Source organism: Mchenga conophoros, linkage group LG18 (genome assembly GCF_057382185.1).
Source record: "Mchenga conophoros isolate Kocher_MC1m ecotype Shallow Benthic linkage group LG18, M_conophoros_male_GT1.1, whole genome shotgun sequence".
NCBI classification, from domain to species: domain Eukaryota; kingdom Metazoa; phylum Chordata; class Actinopteri; order Cichliformes; family Cichlidae; genus Mchenga; species Mchenga conophoros.
In genome coordinates this window covers 36,516,622-36,537,521 of record NC_140543.1, presented here as the reverse complement: position 1 = coordinate 36,537,521, position 20,900 = coordinate 36,516,622, and the positions used below count along the sequence as shown (strand labels likewise).

Here is a 20,900-nt window from a genome sequence, read left to right as displayed (position 1 = left end):
CAGAGAGCAGCCAGTGATCTTCTGGGCTGTGTTGATGACCCTCTGCAGTACTTTCCTGTCTGCAGCTGAGCACCCTGCATACCATGTTGTTATGCCGTACGTTAGGATGCTCTCTATGGTGGCTCTGTAAAATGTCACCAGCAGCCTCTCCTCCAGGTTGTTCCTCCTGAGCACTCTCAGAAAGTGGAGACGCTGCTGGGCCTTTTTAACCACCGCTGTAGTATTTGCAGTCCAGGAGAGGTCATCAGAGATCTGCACGCCCAGAAACCTCATGGAGTGTACCCTCTCCACACAGCTCCCGTGAATGTAAAGTGGGGCCGGGTCTGCTCTGCCCTTCCTGAAGTCCAAGATAAGTTCTTTAGTTTTCGTGGTGTTCAGTTGGAGGTTGTTAACTGAACACCACTCAGTCAGTCTGTTGACCTCATCTCTGTAGTCCGACTCATCCCCCCTTGAGATGAGTCCAACCACTGTGGTGTCATCCGCGAACTTTATGATGGTGTTTGAGAGATGGGTAGGGGAGCAGTTGGATGTGTAGAGCGTAAACAGGAGGGGACTCAAAACACATCCTTGTGGAGACCCGGTGCTGAGTGTGATGGTGCTGGACCGGTGGGGGCCGAGTCTGACAGACTGTGGTCTATTTGTCAGGAAGTCCTTGATCCAGAGGCAGATGGGGGTGGAGAGTCCCAGGTGAGACAGTTTCTGGACCAGGATCTCCGGGATGATATGATTGAATGCTGAGCTGAAGTCCAGAAAGAGCATTCTCACATAGCTTCCTCGGTACTCCAGGTGACTCAGCGCAGTGTGGAGCGCTATGGTGATAGCGTCCTCGGTGGAACGATTTGTCCTGTGGGCAAATTGGTGGGGGTCCAGAGTGGGAGGCAGACCGGCCCTGATGTGCTGACAGACCAGTCTCTCAAAGCACTTCATCACTACAGGCGTAAGTGCAACAGGCCTGTAGTCGTTTGGGCTGACCACAGCTGTCTTCTTGGCGATGGGGATGATGGTGGAGGTTTTGAGGCAGGGCGGGACGGTGTTTGATGACAAGGAAAGGTTGAAGATTTTAGTGAAGACTCCGGTCAGTTCGTCAGCACATGCTCTGAGAACCTTTCCATGTATTCCATCAGGACCTGCCGCCTTCCTGGGATTCACTGACCTTAGAACACACCTCACTTGGTGCTCCCTAAGTGTTAGTGTGCCAGTGCTGGGGGCGGGTGGAGGTGGTGTGGCAGCTGAGGGCTTGGTCGTCTCAAAGCGGGCGAAGAAACGGTTTAGATCCTCAGCCAGTGAGGCATCAGTCCTAGATGTTGCCTGGTTATTGCTTCCGTAGTTGGTAATGTGATTGATCCCCTGCCACATTTTTCTGGGGTCGTTGTCAGCAAATATAATATGGCCAATATTATAGTTATTATATTAGTCATTATTAGCTATTACAGCAGTGAACATGAACTCTGTGTCAAATACTGAGCCTCAGTACAGATTCAAGTTGCAGTTATTTACATGTCTTATCACCTTAAATCTTCACTCAAAGACAAGTATCTTTGACAGTGCATATATAGGTGTATCATATATAAGAGACAAATGTTGTTCCTTCAGTATGTTGGCATTACTAAATTTGGCTCAATGCTTACATACATGTGTAAAAAGAAAATGTACAAGCTGTGATAACTGTGTCTGATAGAATGAAGAGTCGACTGATATATGAAATATTCCTTTATTGGGTGAGAAAATCAGACCATGTCATAACTGCTGTAAGTCACACAGAATAGATATCAGAGCCTTAAACAGGCTGACGTCTGCTAAATGGGTCAAACTGGGCAGAAAGTCTACAAACACATAACATCCTTATAGAATATGATGTAACACTATAGATCAACTTAGCTCAGAATATATAAAGCATATAAACAGTTACAGCAATATGATGCAACAAACACAGCAGCTACTGATCCAAAATACTCAAAGCTTCATAGAACTGAAACCAACATTTATTTTAGCTCCATTCTGCTGCTGATACAGACTTTAGGTTTCTGAACATTAAACTTGTTGCTGCCTTTCATAGTGTGTAACTTGAAGGCCCTGAGTACTCTGAGTACTTTCTCCCACACTGGAAACACTGGGATGATCACATTATTTGAACATTACCTAATAAGACTGATTCAGCACAGACAGTTATGTTAAACTTTCCTAGCAGTCCTTCACAAACAGGGAACAGTCTGTCTATTCTCTCCATCTGTCAGCTGCTGCTGGCTCTTCCTCCTCCTCTTCCTCACACACTGCTGAGTTTGTCCTGGTGGATCATCAGGGGTGCAAAGCCTCACAGATGATGTGCAGCAGTGGGTCCCTCAGTCTGTCCTCACTCTGGACACTTGCAGTCGTCACACATGGAAATCAAATGTGTGATAAGCTGCAGGATTCAAACACAAGTGTAACTTATAAACACATGTTCATACTTTTATTCCACAATCAGAGAGAAAGAAACAGAGAGAGAGTGCAGGACAGACAGACAGGTGACAGTCTCAGGTGTACACACTGCTACACAACAGCACCAGAGAAGCAGGATTTAGTGTTTGTGTTATTACGAGTGTAAACAAGAAGAGTTCCAGATGGTGCAGTGGACACATGTGTGACTGCTGTGATTAAAGCATCTTTCTTTCAGCTTAACGAGTGAACCGTCAGCTCGTTCAAACACACGTTAAAGTCCGTTTGGCTCGACACCACCGAACAGAGGCAGCAATATAACATAGCTAACATTAACAGTGCAGTGGATCCTGCTTGTGCCGTGATGTTCAGGACTGCAAACCGAGCAGCATCACTGACTTTCAGCTTGTTGTGTTTGTGGATATATGACTGACTTTAATTATCCACAAAATCATCACATCTCTGTAAGATTAAGGTCGACTATATATATATATTTATTAAAGTAAAGGCTTTAAAACCAAGTTAATTCTGAAAGTACAAACATCGCTAATGTCAACTTTCCCGACATGTGGCCAACAATAATGGTTTCATGTTCTTCATTAAAAAAATATTTGCGCATTAATAAGTGACATAATATTCAGTACTTACTTCTGAAAGTTTACTCTTCCTCCGCTCCGCTTCCACTGTTTTTTTTTCGGCAAAATTATCCACACCACCACCGCACTATGAAGTCTGGGATATGTTGGGCCATGAAGGCTACACCGACCCATCCTTAAAATTCAGGGAAATTAAGGACGCATTTCAGGGCCGCATTTCGGGCAGCCTTTGAATTCGGAAAGCCTTCTCTTGTGGCTGTGAGGTAATCGGCCTTAAAATGCGGCCTTTAAGGCTGCAAACCCCAAATCCGGTCATTGGTACTTCCTGGCTTGTGTAGTTACTAGGTAACAAAAGCTCAACACTGCCCCTAGCGTCCTGGAGCACTTCCGTTGTGTTTTGGATTTTGCAAGTGTTTTGGATTTTGCAAGTGTTTTGGAGTTTGTACGTGTTTTGGAATTTGCAAGTGTTTTTTAGTTTGCAAGTGTTTTGGATTTTGCAAGTGTTTTGGATTTTGCAAGTGTTTTGGAGTTTGTACGTGCTTTGTCTCTAGGGGCCACCGTACTAAACCACTACGGGTGTAATATACTTTTGGCCACTACGGTCTTCCGGCGCTGTTGCGAGTTTGAGATGCGGCGGCACTTTTAAAAAATCTCCTCTTTTACGTTTCGGGAGAGAAAATAAGTAACTCAACGCTCGCAACACATCCCAACGCTCCTCATTCATTGATCAAAGGTAAGAAACGTCGTTTGAAATAAGAGTAAACCAACAGAATACATTTACAGGTGTATATTACAGGTAATAGGTGTGTTGCGATTGCATTTACGAAGCATCCATCGGTCAGTGGTTACACTGAAATCATGCAGTTTGTGCTTTGACCTCCAGAGGGCGACAAATCAGCACAGACAGAGAGCTCCATTCAAACTTTGCTGCCATCAGGAATAATTCTTCAAATATAATCATCAGTGTTTGAGCAGTTCTGATATCAGGGACAATCTAGACATGTGTGACAATACTGAACGTGTCACATGACACACCTTAAACATCATGTGATCCACTCTCAGTCTGCACTTTCATTCATGACTTCAACAGGTTGAAATGAGCTTTGAACAAACATCAGTTCAGTGCTGAAATATTCAAACGCTGCAGGAAGAAGAACAACAAAGTGATGACAGATGTTTGTGCTTCAAACTGGAAAACCAGCAGAAATAAATCACAGCCTGCCAGAGGTTTAGGAGTTTCTGAGGTGCACCTGAACGCAGCATAGTGTTTCAAAGCCCCTGATTGTCTTCAAACGCCGCATTAGGCTGAAAGTTTACTTTCACTTCCTGAACTTCGTGGAGTGGCGCTTGTTGTTGGTGTGTGAAGAAACTGTAAGTTTGCTTTGTTTCCTCCTTTAACAGTTTGTCTTTAGGAACTTTACTGTTTGTTCAGCTCATGTTTGAGTTCTTCACACTAGTGATGGGCAGATGAAGCCCCATGAAGCACTGAAGCTTTTCATCCAATTGGTTCACCCCAACGCGAAGCTTCATGAAGCTTCATTTGCTCTAGCAGGACACCTACTGGACGTAAAAATAATAGCTGGCATGAATTTGAAGAGTGTGGCCTTTTGCACACAGCCTGTAAATGTCAACAACAAAAGGAGTGTGTAAAACATGTATATTGTAGTGATGGCAGTATACTGTGTATATTTATAGTGGCAGTATGGGAAATGATTATTTGGAAATGCTTGAAATGAAAACGATCATTTACTGTGAGGTGAGGTGTGGTTGGGGTGTGGACAGTAGTTGTGCTTTTGTAACGTTGAGGTATGGACAGCTACACTTGAGCCTCAGTCCTGCCTGTTCACATTTTATTCTGTAAAAACTAAATTTTCACTGCTTTTATGACCTTTTTAGTGGGGAGAACATAGCTGGGATTTAATGATTTAACAAATCTTTTGAATCCTTTGTCCTCCACAATGCTAAATGGCTGGGAGTCCTCAATCACCATGCTGACCAGGTCTTCATCTATTTGAGATTGTTCTCCTGAGGAAAGACAATAAAGATAAAGCACAAATATAAATATCACACAAGTAACTTATAACAGTTGTATAATATTGTTATATCATTTAGTAACATTACAGAATGCTATATTATCATTGCATTTGATGGCTCACCTGGTCTTGCTCTACAATCGGTGTTCCTCTTATTCTCATGCAAAGCTCTGTAGTGCCTAAGCGTGGATGAGGTGTTGTTGTTATATCCCAGCTCCCTGGCACATAGCAAACACTTCACCTTGTACAAAAGTCAAGACAGCTCAACATAAATTGTATTGCACCATCAGTATCATGGAAATACATCTTCTGTAGAAATTTACATACCTTGTTGGGAGGAATAAGATCAAAATGTTCCCACACAGGGGAGGACATCCTCCTCTTCTTAGCTGCCTCCATTCTCTCCTGACTTTCTCTCCTCACTCTCATAAACCTCCAAACTGTCTCCAAACTCTCACTAACAGCTCTCCATCAAACACCCACATTTTGAATGAAGTCTGAGGGGTTTATATCGCTGTCATATCTCGCGGCAAAGTTCGAACCACTTCATGAACCAGTCACGTGGTACAGCCGGGCAGCGAGGCTTCGGACGTCATCATTTTCAGCTCCTCCCATAAATGAAGCAAGCCTCGATACGCGCTTCGCGGAAACGCCCCCTCCATTACTCGACACACGCTCCGAAGCCTCGATACAGAACGTCCCATCACTACTTCACACAACAAACTGTGTGTGTTTGTATTAAAGTCAGTGTGTAATGTTTCCTGGCTAACATCAGCTGTGTGCAGCTTAGTTCAGCACAAATCTGCCGCTCCATAGTTCACGGTAACGGACTCACAGCTGGACCAACGAGGCCGAGTGTGTCCGCCACTCTGAGCTACGTTCGTGTTTGTGTGCTTGTAGTTTGTACTTTGTGAGTTCACTCAGAGGACGCAGCGTACGTGATGACGTCACAGCCCTTTACCTCCTTTACTGTCACTGTGATTAATATTTACACACCACACGAGACACCTGACAGCATGCTAACGCTAAGCTAAAGCTAAGCTAACGCTAAGCTAGCCAAGAACCCAGAGTGATGTTAAAGCTGAGTAAACACTGACCCCAGACCAGCACCGTGATAAAGTGAGCTGCTGCTGCTGAACCTGAACAGGTAACAAAGTGATGAGCAGTCAGGCTGCAGGTTTCTACCTGTTCATGTTTCTACAGTAGAATCACTTTGAAGTGTCTTTGTGCTGTTTCATCTTTGATTTGTGTTCATAAACACTCAGAGAAACATCACGTGACCTCATCAGGATCTGTGTTGGTGTGTGGGGCTGTACCTCAGCTTTAGATTATGGTGATTATGAGACAGTGTTTCAGCTCATTTTACACAGTAACATGAAAGTACTGTTATGAGGAGTAATGACGTAACATACTCCATTACTTTTAATTAAAGTGTTCTGTGTAATATGTGTAATAATGACTTTTTTGAGTAACTTCATCTCTGTCAATAACAACATTCATACGTGGAATAAAACCACATCAGTGGATCATTGCTGGAGCTGCCTGGACTTCAGTCTTCAGCATCTCAACCAACAGCATCGACATGCTGCTCCAGATGTCTGTGCTCCAGATGTTTGTGCTCAAGTGATCAGACTCACAGTTTCATCCTTGAAATAAGTGTTTATATTGTTGACCCACCATTGATCATGATCAGTGGTGGGTCAGCGACATGCTTTCTTTCCGTCTCAGGTTTAAATATCTGGGACTCTCCACCGTTTGGTTTTAAAACTGAAGAAGCTTCTCGGATGAAACGTCTTCCAGAAACTTAAAGACGTCTCTTTTCTTTCCAAGCTCCTTAGATCACATGACCTGGATGACTGAACCTACAGACATATTGACCTGGTTTCTAGGTCACATGACAGGTCAGAGGTCAGCGACTGTAACTCGGTTACTCCTGTTAATGTGAACTCACTGAGTGTTTGTGGTTTACCTCTCAGACTGACTGAAGATGATGATGGAGGAAGAGGAGGACAGAGCAGAGTCTGCAGGGTCCAGCTGTCCGTCTGTGAGGAGTGACCGGTCCAAAGGTCGACCTCCAGCCTTCAGTGGTGAACCTGGAGCAACGAGGTCAGAGAGCTGTGATGACTCCTTTACATGTTTGTGTTTCCTGGATAAATATGACCTGAAACATCCTCAGATTGTTACAAAGATTCATTAAAAAGAAAACAATGAAAGAGAAAAGATCCAAATGTTCGACTTGGTCATTTGCTGTTTGAGGACAGTGATGCTCATATCTGTGGGGAAAGTGTGACCTGAGTGGGTTCATGTTTGTCTTTAAAGAACAGCTCTGATGCTCTTTGTGTCTGATCTGTTAAACAGTCTGAGAGGTCACACAGAGACCCAGCAGCTAAAGCCTGGATCATACTGGCTGCTGTTACTCCATCAGGACAACACTGAACCACAGTGCTGTTCATGGAAATCAGTGCAGCTTTACACTGTATCACCAAAGTACTGACTCGTCTGCCTTCACACATGTAAACTTGAGTGACATCATATTCTGAGTCCACAGCATTTAATATGATGTCAGCCAAGAGTTCAACATATAACAGCTTAAACTGTTCTGAAAAGGTTTTTTCACAGGTTAAAAAGTGTTTACGGGATTTTTAACAGTTCTTTCAGAAGCACATACGTGAGGTCAGACACAGGGAAGCAGCAACACTGACTGAACACAGCTTTTAGAGGCTAAATTCACATTTTAATAATGAAAGTGGCTTCATGTGTGTGTCCATGGTTCATCCACAGAGTGGAGCAGCAGAGCTCAGAGGGTCCCAGTGGTCAGTCTGCCCAGCAGCATCAAACACAGCTGGACTCCATGTTTATGGTCTGTACATGTACAACAACCAGGGCTGGACTGGGACAAAAAATCGGCCCGGGCATTTTGACTAGAGACCGGCCCACCAGGATAAAGATTGAAAATGTGACGTCATTCAGGGGTAAAACCGCAAAGGATTCTGGGAACTTGTGGCAAGAGGTACTAGCGCACGCAGGCGTTCAATTGAACTCAGTTACACAGCGATAAAAAGAAACCCAAAAAATGCCAAGAAGCTGTTGTATTATTAACTGCAATAGCTGGTCGCATGACAGCCACGGGAAGCCGACGGGTAAAGAGATCGTTTTTTTTAATCGGATTACGTCGTTGAAGAGAAATTTTTAAGCCATGTTTCCGAAGTAAGAGCCGACGGATGGTCTGGAGTTTTGTAGTATTAATACGTCATTTTTCTTAACATAATTGGTGATATAGGTTACAAGCAAGTCTGGCGCTGAACAGAAATTGTCGCGCTATGTTCCTTTATTTATTGTGCATAAATAGTGAATTGTCCTGACACAATATTGTGTTTCGCTTCTATTATTACCATGGTACATTGACAAAAACATATACTTTTATTCACAGGGTAAAACAGTTGTTTTGTATCACTAATTGTCCAGTGCGATTACAGCATACAATATTGTAACAACTGTGGGTTAGTGGAGCTGAACTGGCTAAACTGCTCACTAGCCAAAACGGCTAGCGGGGCGCTAGCAGCTATCGCTAAACTTCGCAACAAATTGAGAGCACTCGTCGTCATACACCGCACAACCCCGAGCGTCTCAGCAGCAGACTGATAATCCCCAAATGATCCAGCAGGAGGCTGTAGTGGTTCACACCAGTCGTTTATTTACCATCTTTTTCTACAACAACGTAACGCTGCTGACACCAAACCCCTATCACGCTCCCACCACATAGAGTCGCGGTGTCAGCCAACCATGCCAATTCAACCCACTCCACAGAACACACATCAACTTCACTGTGGCGTACATTAACATAACACTAACACAACATGCGAATCAAACACATAGGAACTAGCAGAACGATAGAAAACACAGACAACACAATACCCAGAATGCACCTGGCTAACAACCCCAGCCAGGTCATTACAATATTATTGTCACTGCTACATTTCTGTAATGCTACCAGAGATTATTTCCACTAATTAATTACCGTTGAGCTCAAAGGTTATATATTAATAAACGGTTAACGAATGTGTATTTATGACGACGATTTGTGAGACTGGTAAACTTACCTTTGTTCGTACGATGGTCTTTCGTTCTACACGGTGCATTTCAAGGTCCTGTACCCATCCGTCGGTAAACTGTACCTGGGCTTGTTGCAGTGACCTGAAGTTACTAAACTTCATGAGTGTATGCACTCACTCCAAGAACCGTGAAAGTTGGGCAGCACGCTGACGTCTCTTGTCCACTCTGTGCGCTCATAAGGGTCTGACCCTTTCACTCCTTTGATTTTTTCCTCGTATCTTTTCTTTGTCCTTTCGTCGAGTCTGTCTTTGTACGGACCGGCATTGTTCTCCTTTTGTTTTGTACATTCCTTTTTTGTGCGGCAAAGAAAAATGCAAGAAAGAAAAAAGAAAAAACAAGAAGGTATTGGAAACGGAGAATGAACGTTTTGCGGTGCTGCAAATGTTTGCATTTGATGCGGTACTTGGATTGTTTTGCCACGAGTTCCCGGCATGCAATGCGCGAAAATCACGTGATTGCTAAACAAGGGGGCGGGTGCATCTAGCCTCCTCGGCTGTAATTGGTCCAGCCCAGAGTCGATCATGACCAATTGGCCAATCCAACACCTTTCATTATATATACCCTTACTAAAAAAAAAAAAAAAATCCATCGGCCCATAAAAACAAAAAATCGCCAGCGGCCCACCGGGCAAATGCCCGGTATGCCCGATGGCCAGTCCAGCTATGACAACAACTACTTTATTATTAATATTAATACATTTGTTTATAGGTCCCTTTCAGAACACCAAGGACTCTGTGGACTAAATGACCAAAAGAAACAAACTTTGAAATCAGACGGTGCAAATGTGATCACAGGGAAACGTTTTAAACATCGAGGCTTTAAACAGAAACCAAAGTGAAACAGTTTGTAGTCGAGATCAGTGGGAATGAAGCTGAATAACTGTTTCTTCAATAACTCTGAGAAATAAATGACAAATATGATGGAAATTAGCAGCATTAGCACTTACTAATGATGTGAGTCAACACTCTGCTGTATTCAGACGACCACATTAGGTGGTGTAATGGAAACCAGTGGATCCAGTCCAGTCGTGGCGACCTGTGGCGAGTCGATCTGAGCAGCTACTAATGGAAACGGGGCCATAGATGTGTTTGTGCTTAATAACAGTGAATCACAGGATTTTTACATTACAGTTAAAATCTCATGTTGTTTGTTAAAGTGTGCAGTTCAGGGTGTGTTACTAAAACTGTGGTTTGCTCACTTTCCAAAGACCCAGCCCCCATAAAAAGCAGCCAATCAGCTCTAAGAGTTACACACACGTGTAAACCAGAGCAGCAAATCAGGTCCAAATGTGTTGTTCACAGTGAGTGGATCATCAGTGTGCTGCTATGTTAACATCCTGCAGCAGGATGTGTTTGGTCAGCTGGTTCACATTTCCTCAGGACCTTCTTGATGTGATGTTCTTCTGCTTCGCTGGCTGCTGTGTCTGTGGGGATGGCGTTCGCTCTGTGTTGTAGCGTCCTGATGACGCCCAGTTTGTGCTCCAGTGGATGATGAGAGTCAAACCTTAGATACTGATCTGTATGTGTAAACAGAGTGAACCTTTAAGACCAGCTGTCTGTATGATCAACTCTGTCACCTATAACATCGCCAAGTTTCTGGCTTCGATCATCAACCTGTTGGTAGTTCAGCTCTGAACACCAGTGAAATGTTTCTCCCACTGAAATCGCTGCATTCATATGAACAGAATCAGCGTTTTGGGACCGTGGAGTTGTGGAGAAATTCTCAGTTAATCAGATAAAGTCAAACTTATAATTGGTGAGGAGATCGTGGATGATATGCTTCTTGATTGTAAAGAAGTGGATGTTGTGTGGACTGAAGTTCAGAGTGGTGGGTCATTCATAAATATTCTGTTCCAGCTGCTGGAGGACAACATCATCACGTTTGTGAAGAACGAGCTGAAGAAGATCCAGAAGGCTCTGAATCCAAATAAGCCCCAGTGCTTGGAGTTTCAGAGGGAGGATGATGAGCAGAGGAGAAACAGCAGAGAGGCATTTGTGAAGATCACAGTGGACTTCCTGAGGAGAATGAAGCAGGAGGAGCTGGCTGACCGTCTGCAGAGACGTAAGAGGATTTCTTACTTAAGGTTTTAAGCTGTTAGATAAATGAGACACTCATGACACCAGTGTGTTCAGTCATTTCTCAGTGGGTCAGAAAATGTCGTCAGCGATTTGTAAAATATGATTGTTGAAGTTGTATTTTTATTATTATTATTCAGAACTTCAAGCTGCAGTTTGTCATCGTAACCTTAAATCCACCCTGAAGAAGAAGTTCCAGTGTGTGTTTGAGGGCATCGCTAAAGCAGGAAACCCAACCCTCCTGAATCAGATCTACACAGAGCTCTACATCACAGAGGGAGGGACTGCAGAGGTCAATGATGAACATGAGGTCAGACAGATTGAAACAGCATCCAGGAAACCAGACAGACCAGAAACAACCATCAGACAAGAAGACATCTTTAAAGCCTCACCTGGAAGAGACGAACCAATCAGAACAGTGCTGACAAAGGGAGTGGCTGGCATTGGGAAAACAGTCTTAACACAGAAATACAGCCTGGACTGGGCTGAAGACAAAGCCAACCAGGACATCCAGTTCATATTTCCATTCACTTTCAGAGAGCTGAATGTGCTGAAAGAGGAAAAGTTCAGCTTGGTGGGACTTGTTCATCACTTCTTTACTGAAACCAAAGAAGCAGGAATCTGCAGCTTTGAAGACTTCCAGGTTGTGTTCATCTTTGATGGTCTGGATGAGTGTCGTCTTCTTCTGGACTTCCACAAAACTACAATCCTAACTGACCCTAGAAAGTCCACCTCAGTGGATGTGCTGCTGATAAACCTCATCAGGGGGAACCTGCTTCCCTCTGCTCGCCTCTGGATAACCACACGACCAGCAGCAGCCAATCAGATCCCTCCTGACTGTGTTGGCATGGTGACAGAGGTCAGAGGGTTCACTGACCCACAGAAGGAGGAGTACTTCAGGAAGAGATTCAGAGATAAGAAGCAGGCCAGCAGGATCATCTCCCACATCAAGACTTCACGAAGCCTCCACATCATGTGCCACATCCCAGTCTTCTGCTGGATCACTGCTACAGTTCTGGAGGATGTGCTGGAAACCAGAGAGGGAGGACAGCTGCCCAAGACCCTGACTGAGATGTACATCCACTTCCTGGTGGTTCAGGCCAAAGTGAAGAAGGTCAAGTATGATGGAGGAGCTGAGACAGATCCACACTGGAGTCCAGAGAGCAGGAAGATGATGGAGTCTCTGGGAAAACTGGCTTTTGATCAGCTGCAGAAAGGAAACCTGATCTTCTATGAATCAGACCTGACAGAGTGTGGCATCGATATCAGAGCAGCCTCAGTGTACTCAGGAGTGTTCACACAGATCTTTAAAGAGGAGAGCGGACTGTACCAGGACAAGGTGTTCTGCTTCATCCATCTGAGTGTTCAGGAGTTTCTGGCTGCTCTTCATGTCCATCGGACCTTCATCAACTCTGGACTCAATCTGCTGGAAGAACAACAAACAACCTCCAAGAAATCTAAATTATTTAACAAACCAAAACTTCAATCTCTCCACCAGAGTGCTGTGAACAAGGCCTTAGAGAGTCCAAATGGACACCTGGACTTGTTCCTCCGCTTCCTCCTGGGTCTTTCACTGCAGGCCAATCAGACTCTCCTACGGGGTCTGCTGACACAGACAGGAAGTAGCTCACAGACCAATCAGGAAACAGTCCAGTACATCAAGGAGAAGCTCAGTGAGAATCTGTCTGCAGAGAAAAGCATCAATCTGATCCACTGTCTGAATGAACTGAATGATCGTTCTCTAGTGGAGAAGATCCAACAGTCCCTGAGTTCAGGAAGTCTCTCCACAGATAAACTGTCTCCTGCTCAGTGGTCAGCTCTGGTCTTCATCTTACTGTCATCAGAAGAAGATCTGGATGTGTTTGACCTGCAGAAATACTCTGCTTCAGAGGAGGCTCTTCTGAGGCTGCTGCCAGTGATCAAAGCCTCCAACAAAGCTCTGTGAGTAAACATGTGATCAGGCTTTATTTATAACATAAACAGTATCATGTGTGATGGACCCTTAAAAACTTCAACATATTTTTTTACATGATCATCAGCACTAAATACAGTATATTATAGTTAATGTTTGATGGCAGCAGTAAATGTCAGAGTGTCTTAAACATATCTGGGTGTCAGCTTTTATCAAAGTCACGTCCAGAATCATCCTGTAAGTAAATTTCTTTATACAGCAGCTTTCACAGGTCAAAAACCACAAAGTGCTTTACAATAGAAACAGGCAATAAAAACACAGAAGATAAAAACATTAAACAGCAAACACTGAACATCATACAGCCTAAAACTAGTTAAAGGCCACTCTGAATACTAGAGTCTGAATAAATGAGTTAGTGGGACCAGTAAAAGCCTTTGACTGGAAGATCTCAGATGTGAGAAGAGCTGTAGGATTGTAGAAAGTCAGAAACATAAACTGGGACTAAAAGTAAGGACTAAAACTTTAAATAACGCCTAAAATGAACTGGTTACCAGTGTGAAGAGATTAAACTGGAGTAATGTCCAGTCTAATGTGCTGGTTAAAAGCCTCGCAGCATGATTCTGTACTGACTGAAGACGTTCAAAGACTGTGATGGAGCCGTAGGTGATCAACTCCCTCATTGCTCCTCTGGTCTTATTGCTCTGCATCAGTGCACTGCTCAGCTGAAGATGAGTTCACTTCTATATGTTACAATCTGCCTCACCAGTACAGCTCCAAGGATCTGCAGCTGCTGAATCAATTATATTCCTCGTGTTTCTTCTGGTTTCCTGTTGTTAGATCTGCATGCTTGATTGTTTTTCAATCTCTCCAATGTCGTGCACTTTGATTTCCGACTGTACACAGTCTGTGAACCATGACAATTTGTGACAGAATGCAATGATCAGTGAGGACCCGGAGGACACTGACATTTACACTGTGCAGAATGAGACTTGAGACTTTATCTCACTGCTTTGTGGACGACTGATGGAAGGACTAATCACTATATCTGCTTTAATTGAACGAATTTCCATTTCACTGGTTCAGTCTCCCAGAATCTCTCAATCATACCTTGACCTTTTCCTAGAGTAACTAACCCTCACTCACCAGGATATGAGCCAGCCTTCCCTCTCATTGCTACATACTTACAGTCTTGCCTATCACCTAGGGCTGCACGATTAATCATTAGAAAAACGCGATCTCGATTCATACTTGTGTGCGATCTCATTTCCAAATGACAACGATTAAAAAAACAAACAAAAAAAACCCGACGATTGTACCGCATTTTGATCCGGGACGTAATCTGCATGAAAACAAGCGCTCACTCTTCCTGCTCAACAAATGACAAGGGCGGAGCCTTATACCACGTGATACAGAAGCTGCCGTGTGATGCTAAAATTAGCAGGAAAAACAACGGAGAGCACGTCAGGGATGACGAGAAAGTGACAGGAGAAAATCCGTCCCAGTCAACCACCCAAACATCAATAACGGGAACCTTATACAGCGCTTCCCTATACCCGTCGAACTCGCGCAGGCACAAAGAAACTACGGAGGCTATTACTTATCACCTGACCAAAGATATGGCTCCATCAACACTGTGCAAAACGAGGGATTTAGGAAAACGATCAACACCCTAGACAAACGCTACACAGTGCCGTCCCGCAACTATTTTTCTATTGTTGCACTACCTGCTCTGTACACGCAGCGTCGAGCAACGGTGGAGACGGAATTTCAAGCAGGACAACATTTTGTTGTTTTTATGTTTATTTGTTGTTTTTATGTTCAGTCTCAACTGTTACGAAGTTGATGTGCAGTTAATAAGTGCAATAAATAGGGATGGGTATCGTTTAGGTTTTATCCGATACCGGTGCCAAACCGGTACTTTTGAAACGGTGCCGGTGCTCAAACAGTGCTTAAAGAATGGAGAACACAAACTTTGTCCAAAAACCTCTCATGCTCAGCTGTTTTTTTGTAAAAAGATAACAATGTGTGCCTTTCCTGCAGCTATGGGGCATATATGGTATCACTCTTGGCTGGAAGCAGTGCTTAAACAATGGAAAAAACACAAACTTTGTCCAAAAACCTCTCATGTTTAACTGTTTTCCACTTTTTCTTTGGTCATTTTAGCCTTTTTGGCCAGGGTGAAGGGAGTATCTGCCATCAAACAAGAGGACAGCCGCATGTAGCTATGATGATGTTTGCTAGTTCACCTTACATGTATTAATGTAATAACGTGGTTAGCCTACTCAACGTAAATTACACACGAACAACATTAAGCTACTCACGCAGAGAAGAACGGCTGCTGCTGCATCATCATCCTCATCATTTCTGCTACACTGGCAGGGCGGGGCCAGGACTCTCCTCTTCGGGTTTTTGGGGGATGTTCTAACTCCGGGTCGATAACAGGCACCACACCCGCAGTAGATGTGCTCGGTGTGAGGTCTCGCAGCAAGCTATCAAATACGGCGCATTTCTGGGCTTTTAAAAAAAAACGCTATGCGTCGCCAGGTGTTTCATCGGATTCGAGGTGTTACCTCCTTTGACAGTATCACAGTATCAGCTTAAAGCACTTGTTGCTGCTGAGTTTGCATCTTTTGCTGTGAAGTACAGCCAGACTTTGACCGCTTCGCCTTGGACATTTTTAATCTGTAGCTCTGCTCTAACAGAACGTACGTACCTGGACCCGCCTACTATCCTCGGAAACGTAAAATGATTGGCTAGAAGTGTATCACAGCTCAGGAAAAAAAAGCACCGAAATAAAGCACCGAAATGTGCGCTGCTTTTCGGTCTGGTTACTACCGTTTATGTCAGAACCGGTGCCATCATGGCACCGGACACCGGTACCCATCCCTAGCAATAAATATTTATACTGGAAAAGAAAATCGTGAGAGAATCGTGATCTCAATTCTAAGCCAAAAAATCGTGATTCTCATTTTATGCAAAATCGTGCAGCCCTACTGTCACCTGTTCACAGAATGAGTCATCACTTGTTTTTGTTTAGCATTTAATGAACAAGTTCCAGGTCTTTATATTTACACAGGGAACATTTTTAAACTAAAACGTTTTTTAGCCATAAATAGTAATGCACACTGACATTTGTCTTTCTTTCAAAGGTTCAACACAAGAAGTGATTTAAATTAATCACAAACAGTTTGTTATCAAATGACAATTTTTCAGATTATGTCTTTATTTTGTTTTTGTTTTTTAGGCTGAGTGTCCCTGATCTCTCTGAAAGAGGGTATGAAGCTCTGTCCTCAGTTCTCAGCTCCCAGTCTTCTACACTGAGAGAGCTGGACTTAAGTAACAACAACCTGCAGGATCCAGCAGTGGAGTTTCTTTCTGCAGGACTGAGAAGTCCACACTGTAAACTGAATACTCTGAGGTGAGATCAAGTTATGTTGTGCTTTTCATGAATTGACAGAATTAACCAATAAGAAGCCACTAAATGGGGAAAAAAGTCAGTTAAACTTCTGTAATAGTTTTATGTTAGTGTCATCTCTTAGTGTTGACTAGGGCTGCATGATTTTGCATAAAATGAGAATCACGATTTTTTGGCTTAGAATTGAGATCACGATTCTCTCACGATTCTCTTTTCCAGTATAAATATTTATTGCACTTATTAACTGCACATCAACTTCATAACAGTTGAGACTGAACATAAAAACAATAAATAAACATAAAAACAACAAAATGTTGTACTGCTTGAAATTCCGTCTCCACCGTTGCTCGACGCTGCGTGTACAGAGCAGGTAGTGCAACAATAGAAAAATAGTTGCGGGACGGCACTGTGTAGTGTTTGTCTAGGGTGTTGATCGTTTTCCTAAATCCCTCGTTTTGCACAGTGTTGATGGAGTCATATCTTTGGTCAGGTGATAAGTGATAGCCTCCGTAGTTTCTTTGTGCCTGCGCGAGTTCGACGGGTATAGGGAAGCGCTGTATAAGGTTCCCGTTATTGGTGTTTGGGTGGTTGACCGGGACGGATTTTCTCCTGTCACTTTCTCGTCATCCCTGACGTGCTCTCCGTTGTTTTTTCCTGCTAATTTTAGCATCACACGGCACAGCTTCTGTATCACGTGGTATAAGGCTCCGCCCTTATCATTTGTTGAGCAGGAAGAGTGAGCGCTTGTTTTCATGCAGAGTACGTCCCGGATCAAAATGCGGTACAATCGTCGTCTTTTTTTTATTTTTTTTTTAAATCGTTGTCATTTGGAAATGAGATCGCACACAAGTATGAATCGAGATCGCGATTTTCTAACGATTAATTGTGCAGCCCTAGTGTTGACCTAGTGTTGCAATAAACAGGATTTATTGCAAAAAATCTAAAAACTCTTTAGTGCACCCTCATTGCAATTTAATAACAGTGTTTAATGTTTATGTGTCATTTTTCAGACTGAGTCACTGTAAGCTCTCAGAGAGAGGCTATGAAGCGCTGTCCTCAGCTCTCAGCTCCCAGTCCTCTAGTCTGAGACAGCTGGACCTGAGTAACTCTGACCTGCAGGATTCAGGAGTGAAGTTTCTGTCTGCTGGAGTGAAGAGTCCACGCTGTAAAATGGAAACTCTCAGGTCAGGATTTAAAATGTTCCACCGATGATCATGTTAAACCTGATTTCTATTACTGCATAAACAGTCAATTGATTTGAAAAAAGTCTTAATGTAGAAATTAGCGTCTGGGGTTTTTAGTGATATTTGTTCACTTTCTGTCTTTCATTTGCAATGAAATGTCCCATCTGCTCCTCTGAGTCCAAATTCTTTATTTTAGCAGTGCTTCATCCACCAAACCTTCTAGTTCGATTCCTGTATTCTGAAGGTTTTTACAGAGCTGTTTGTTCAGATATCAGAATTTGATTTTCAGAAAATTTTAGTAATAAAAATATGATCAATTGATTATTTCTGACTGAAAAGATGAAATATGTATTTGGTCATAGTGATATGACTCATTGCCTCACTTAAACATAAAATGTAAACAAAAATTCAAAACAATAGATTAATATAAAACTGAATTTGACTGTTGAGCTTAAAGTGAGCTTGAATGTTATTCACTTCCCGTTTTATTTTGGTAGTTATCGTCTCTGGTTTTTACTTTTACTTCCTCCCCCGACATTGTCTACATTAGTTTCAGCTGTAGAAGATTTATTGACTGTTTGATTTGTCACTTTTTTTAAAACTATAATTGTTGACTTATAAACTATTGCTAAAATGTATTTTTATTAAAATACCAAATAATTTATTACTTTATCATCTAATTAGATTATAATTCTGTAAATAGGGGCGATAGTGTGGTCTATGTGGGTTGTCTTCAGGTACTCTTCCTCCCACAGTCCAAGAACATGCATGCAAGGTTAACTGGAGATGTGTGATTGTGAGCATAAATTGTCTGTCTCTGTGTTTACCTGGCTACATCACCATGGTTACTGATGCTGAACCAATAACCTGGTCTGGATCAGGTTATGTTCAGAGTTTTTGTTTAAAATCAACTGAAGTGCCTCGTTTTCACTGATTCTTTCATTTACAGGAAGCTTTAAGTGTGATATAGAGTCAGTTAGGGTTGCAAAGGGGTGGAAAATTTCCGGTAAATTTCCAAAAAGTTTCTGGTAAATTTCCATGGTAAGTTAAGCTTGGGAATTTTGGAAATATTCCATATTGGAAACTTTCCATGGAAATAATGGGAATTATGGAAATTAATGGGAATTTAGGAGAACTAACTGGGAATATATTATTTCCAAGCATAAATATAAACAGAAATCATAAGAAAACCTCCATGCAAAATGTTTTCAACAGATATTTCAACAATTTATTTGTAAGTACAGTAGAATAGAACACGTTTCAATAACTTGTTTCATGGATGAATAAAAACAGAAATGTTGAGTTCAATATTACCATCCCCTAACCCCGCTCATTCAAAAATGCCCCCTGTCCAAAAATCTCCACAAAGTCCCATTCAAAAGGTTAAATGAAAAATGCCACTTATCCTCCAAAACGTCCCATTAAACATGCAAATCTTCCTTCAAGCAATCCTCTTTTCTCATTTTTGCTCAGTCAATAGACTCTTCCTGGACCTCATCATCATCCAACAACATGTCCACTTCCTCAGCATCCAACTCTGAGTCTTCCTCTTCAGTGTCACTTTCCAGCCTTGTTGAGGATGGCTCTGTGTCAGGCTCAAAGAGCCGTAGGTTTGCCCGAATGCCGACCAGCTTTTCCACTCTCACATTTGTGAGCCTGTTGCGAACCTTTGTGTGGGTGTTGCCAAACAGTGACCAGTTGCGCTCGGAGGCGGCTGATGATGGTGGGATTTGGAGGAGGATGGAGGCTACAGGTGCAAGGGCCTCAGATTCACATAGTCCCTTCCACCAGGTGGCTGCAGATATGTGCTGGCATGACTGCCATATTCCATCCCCTTTCCAAAGGCCTTGCTTTGTTCGATACTTTGCCAAACTGCCTAGAAGTTTGCCTTTGTTTGGTCTTTTAGCGTCTTTTGGTCTTTTAGCGCCTCCTAGTTGTGAACATGTGGAGTGGTGTTAGTCTGGGTGACGAGTGTAACTGTTGAGTGAGAAAGACTGTGGTCGTGTCCAAATTCATGGGCTGCTTCCTCCTGAGCACCCGGCCTTCGCGGTCTACGTGGGCCGGGTCCTCAGAAGGTCGGGTAGGCCGGAAGTAAACGGCCGTGAAATTGGACGGTCTAGCCTTCTGATTAGCGTCACTGCTGTCTCGGTGGAGTTTAATAAACTCGGCCGTCTGCTCCTTGCTATCTAAAATATAACAGGACACTGGTGTAAATTGTTGACCATCTCACACGTCTGTTTAATCAGTTTTCTGTTTGACGTTTATTCAGTTGTGTAAAAACCAAGGACGAACCCACCCGGGGGATTCATAGTTTTATTTTATCTAATCTGATAACTTTAATCTCAGCCAAACCGATTTACTCACGAACAAATAAAACACTGAAAAAGCCAAACAATGACATTTTTAGGTTGTCTAAGTGACTTATATATTACTTTTAACCTGATTAGCGAAAGTCTGCGGTGATCTGAAAATGATGTGCCGGGAGTTGTGCCGTTCTCGGCCGCATCAGTGACCCTCGAGCTCCCGGCTAGCTGTCGAGCTGGTGGGTAGCAGACGTCTCCAAAAACGTCGAAGCACTTTTGCAAATATGCGATATCTTGATAAACCGAGCAGATATTTGATGTTTACACAACTACTTTCTCGCCTGAAAATATGTTAAAAGTTTTGTGACCCAGAAAGATTAATAAGAGTAAATTTAAATCTACCAGAAACTGGAGTTTGGCTGGGCCGCGCTATGAATTCTGGGATATGGTGGGCCACGAAGGACACACCCGACCCATCCTTCAAATTCGGGGAAAAGGAGGACGCATTTGTCGGCTGCATTCGGAGGAGTCCACGAATTTGGACAGCCTTCGGCACGTCGCTGTGACGTTATCGGTCTACAAATGCGGCTCAGGAGGAAGCAGCCCATGAATTTGGACACACCGAGCATGCGTGCTGGTAGCACCTTAGCCACAGCTTGAGTGTGGAGGAGAAGCTGAAAAAGAAGGTTTTCTAGTTTGTAAGGAGGAAAAAAACTGAGAGGAATAAGTTAAAGAGAGGCTGGAGAGTAACACAGAGCAGCAATGAATGCTGCTCACACAATTTAGACAGTTTAGCATTAAATGTTCGAGTGAGTTAGCTCCCAGCTAACTAGCAAACCAGCTAACTAGCAAAC

At 43.1% G+C, this 20,900-nt stretch overlaps 1 protein-coding gene across 2 annotated transcripts in view; it reads left to right on the top strand.

The window, feature by feature from the left end:
• The first annotated feature begins 5,590 nt into the window (after positions 1-5,590).
• The window catches only part of LOC146554333 (protein NLRC3-like), a 105,077-nt gene continuing 89,767 nt past the window's right edge, over positions 5,591-20,900 (top strand). Inside the window, exons 1-3 of one of the 2 annotated variants that reach the window (XM_085253136.1) lie at positions 5,591-6,191; positions 6,875-6,945; positions 7,021-7,150. In XM_085253136.1, coding sequence (XP_085109262.1) covers positions 7,032-7,150 — 119 coding nt within the window. In that variant the 5' untranslated portion in view covers positions 5,591-6,191; positions 6,875-6,945; positions 7,021-7,031. Of the gene's footprint in view, positions 6,192-6,874; positions 6,946-7,020; positions 7,151-12,219; positions 13,174-16,388; positions 16,563-20,900 lie in introns of those variants that run through there. The other variant, XM_085253137.1, reaches the window with a different exon arrangement.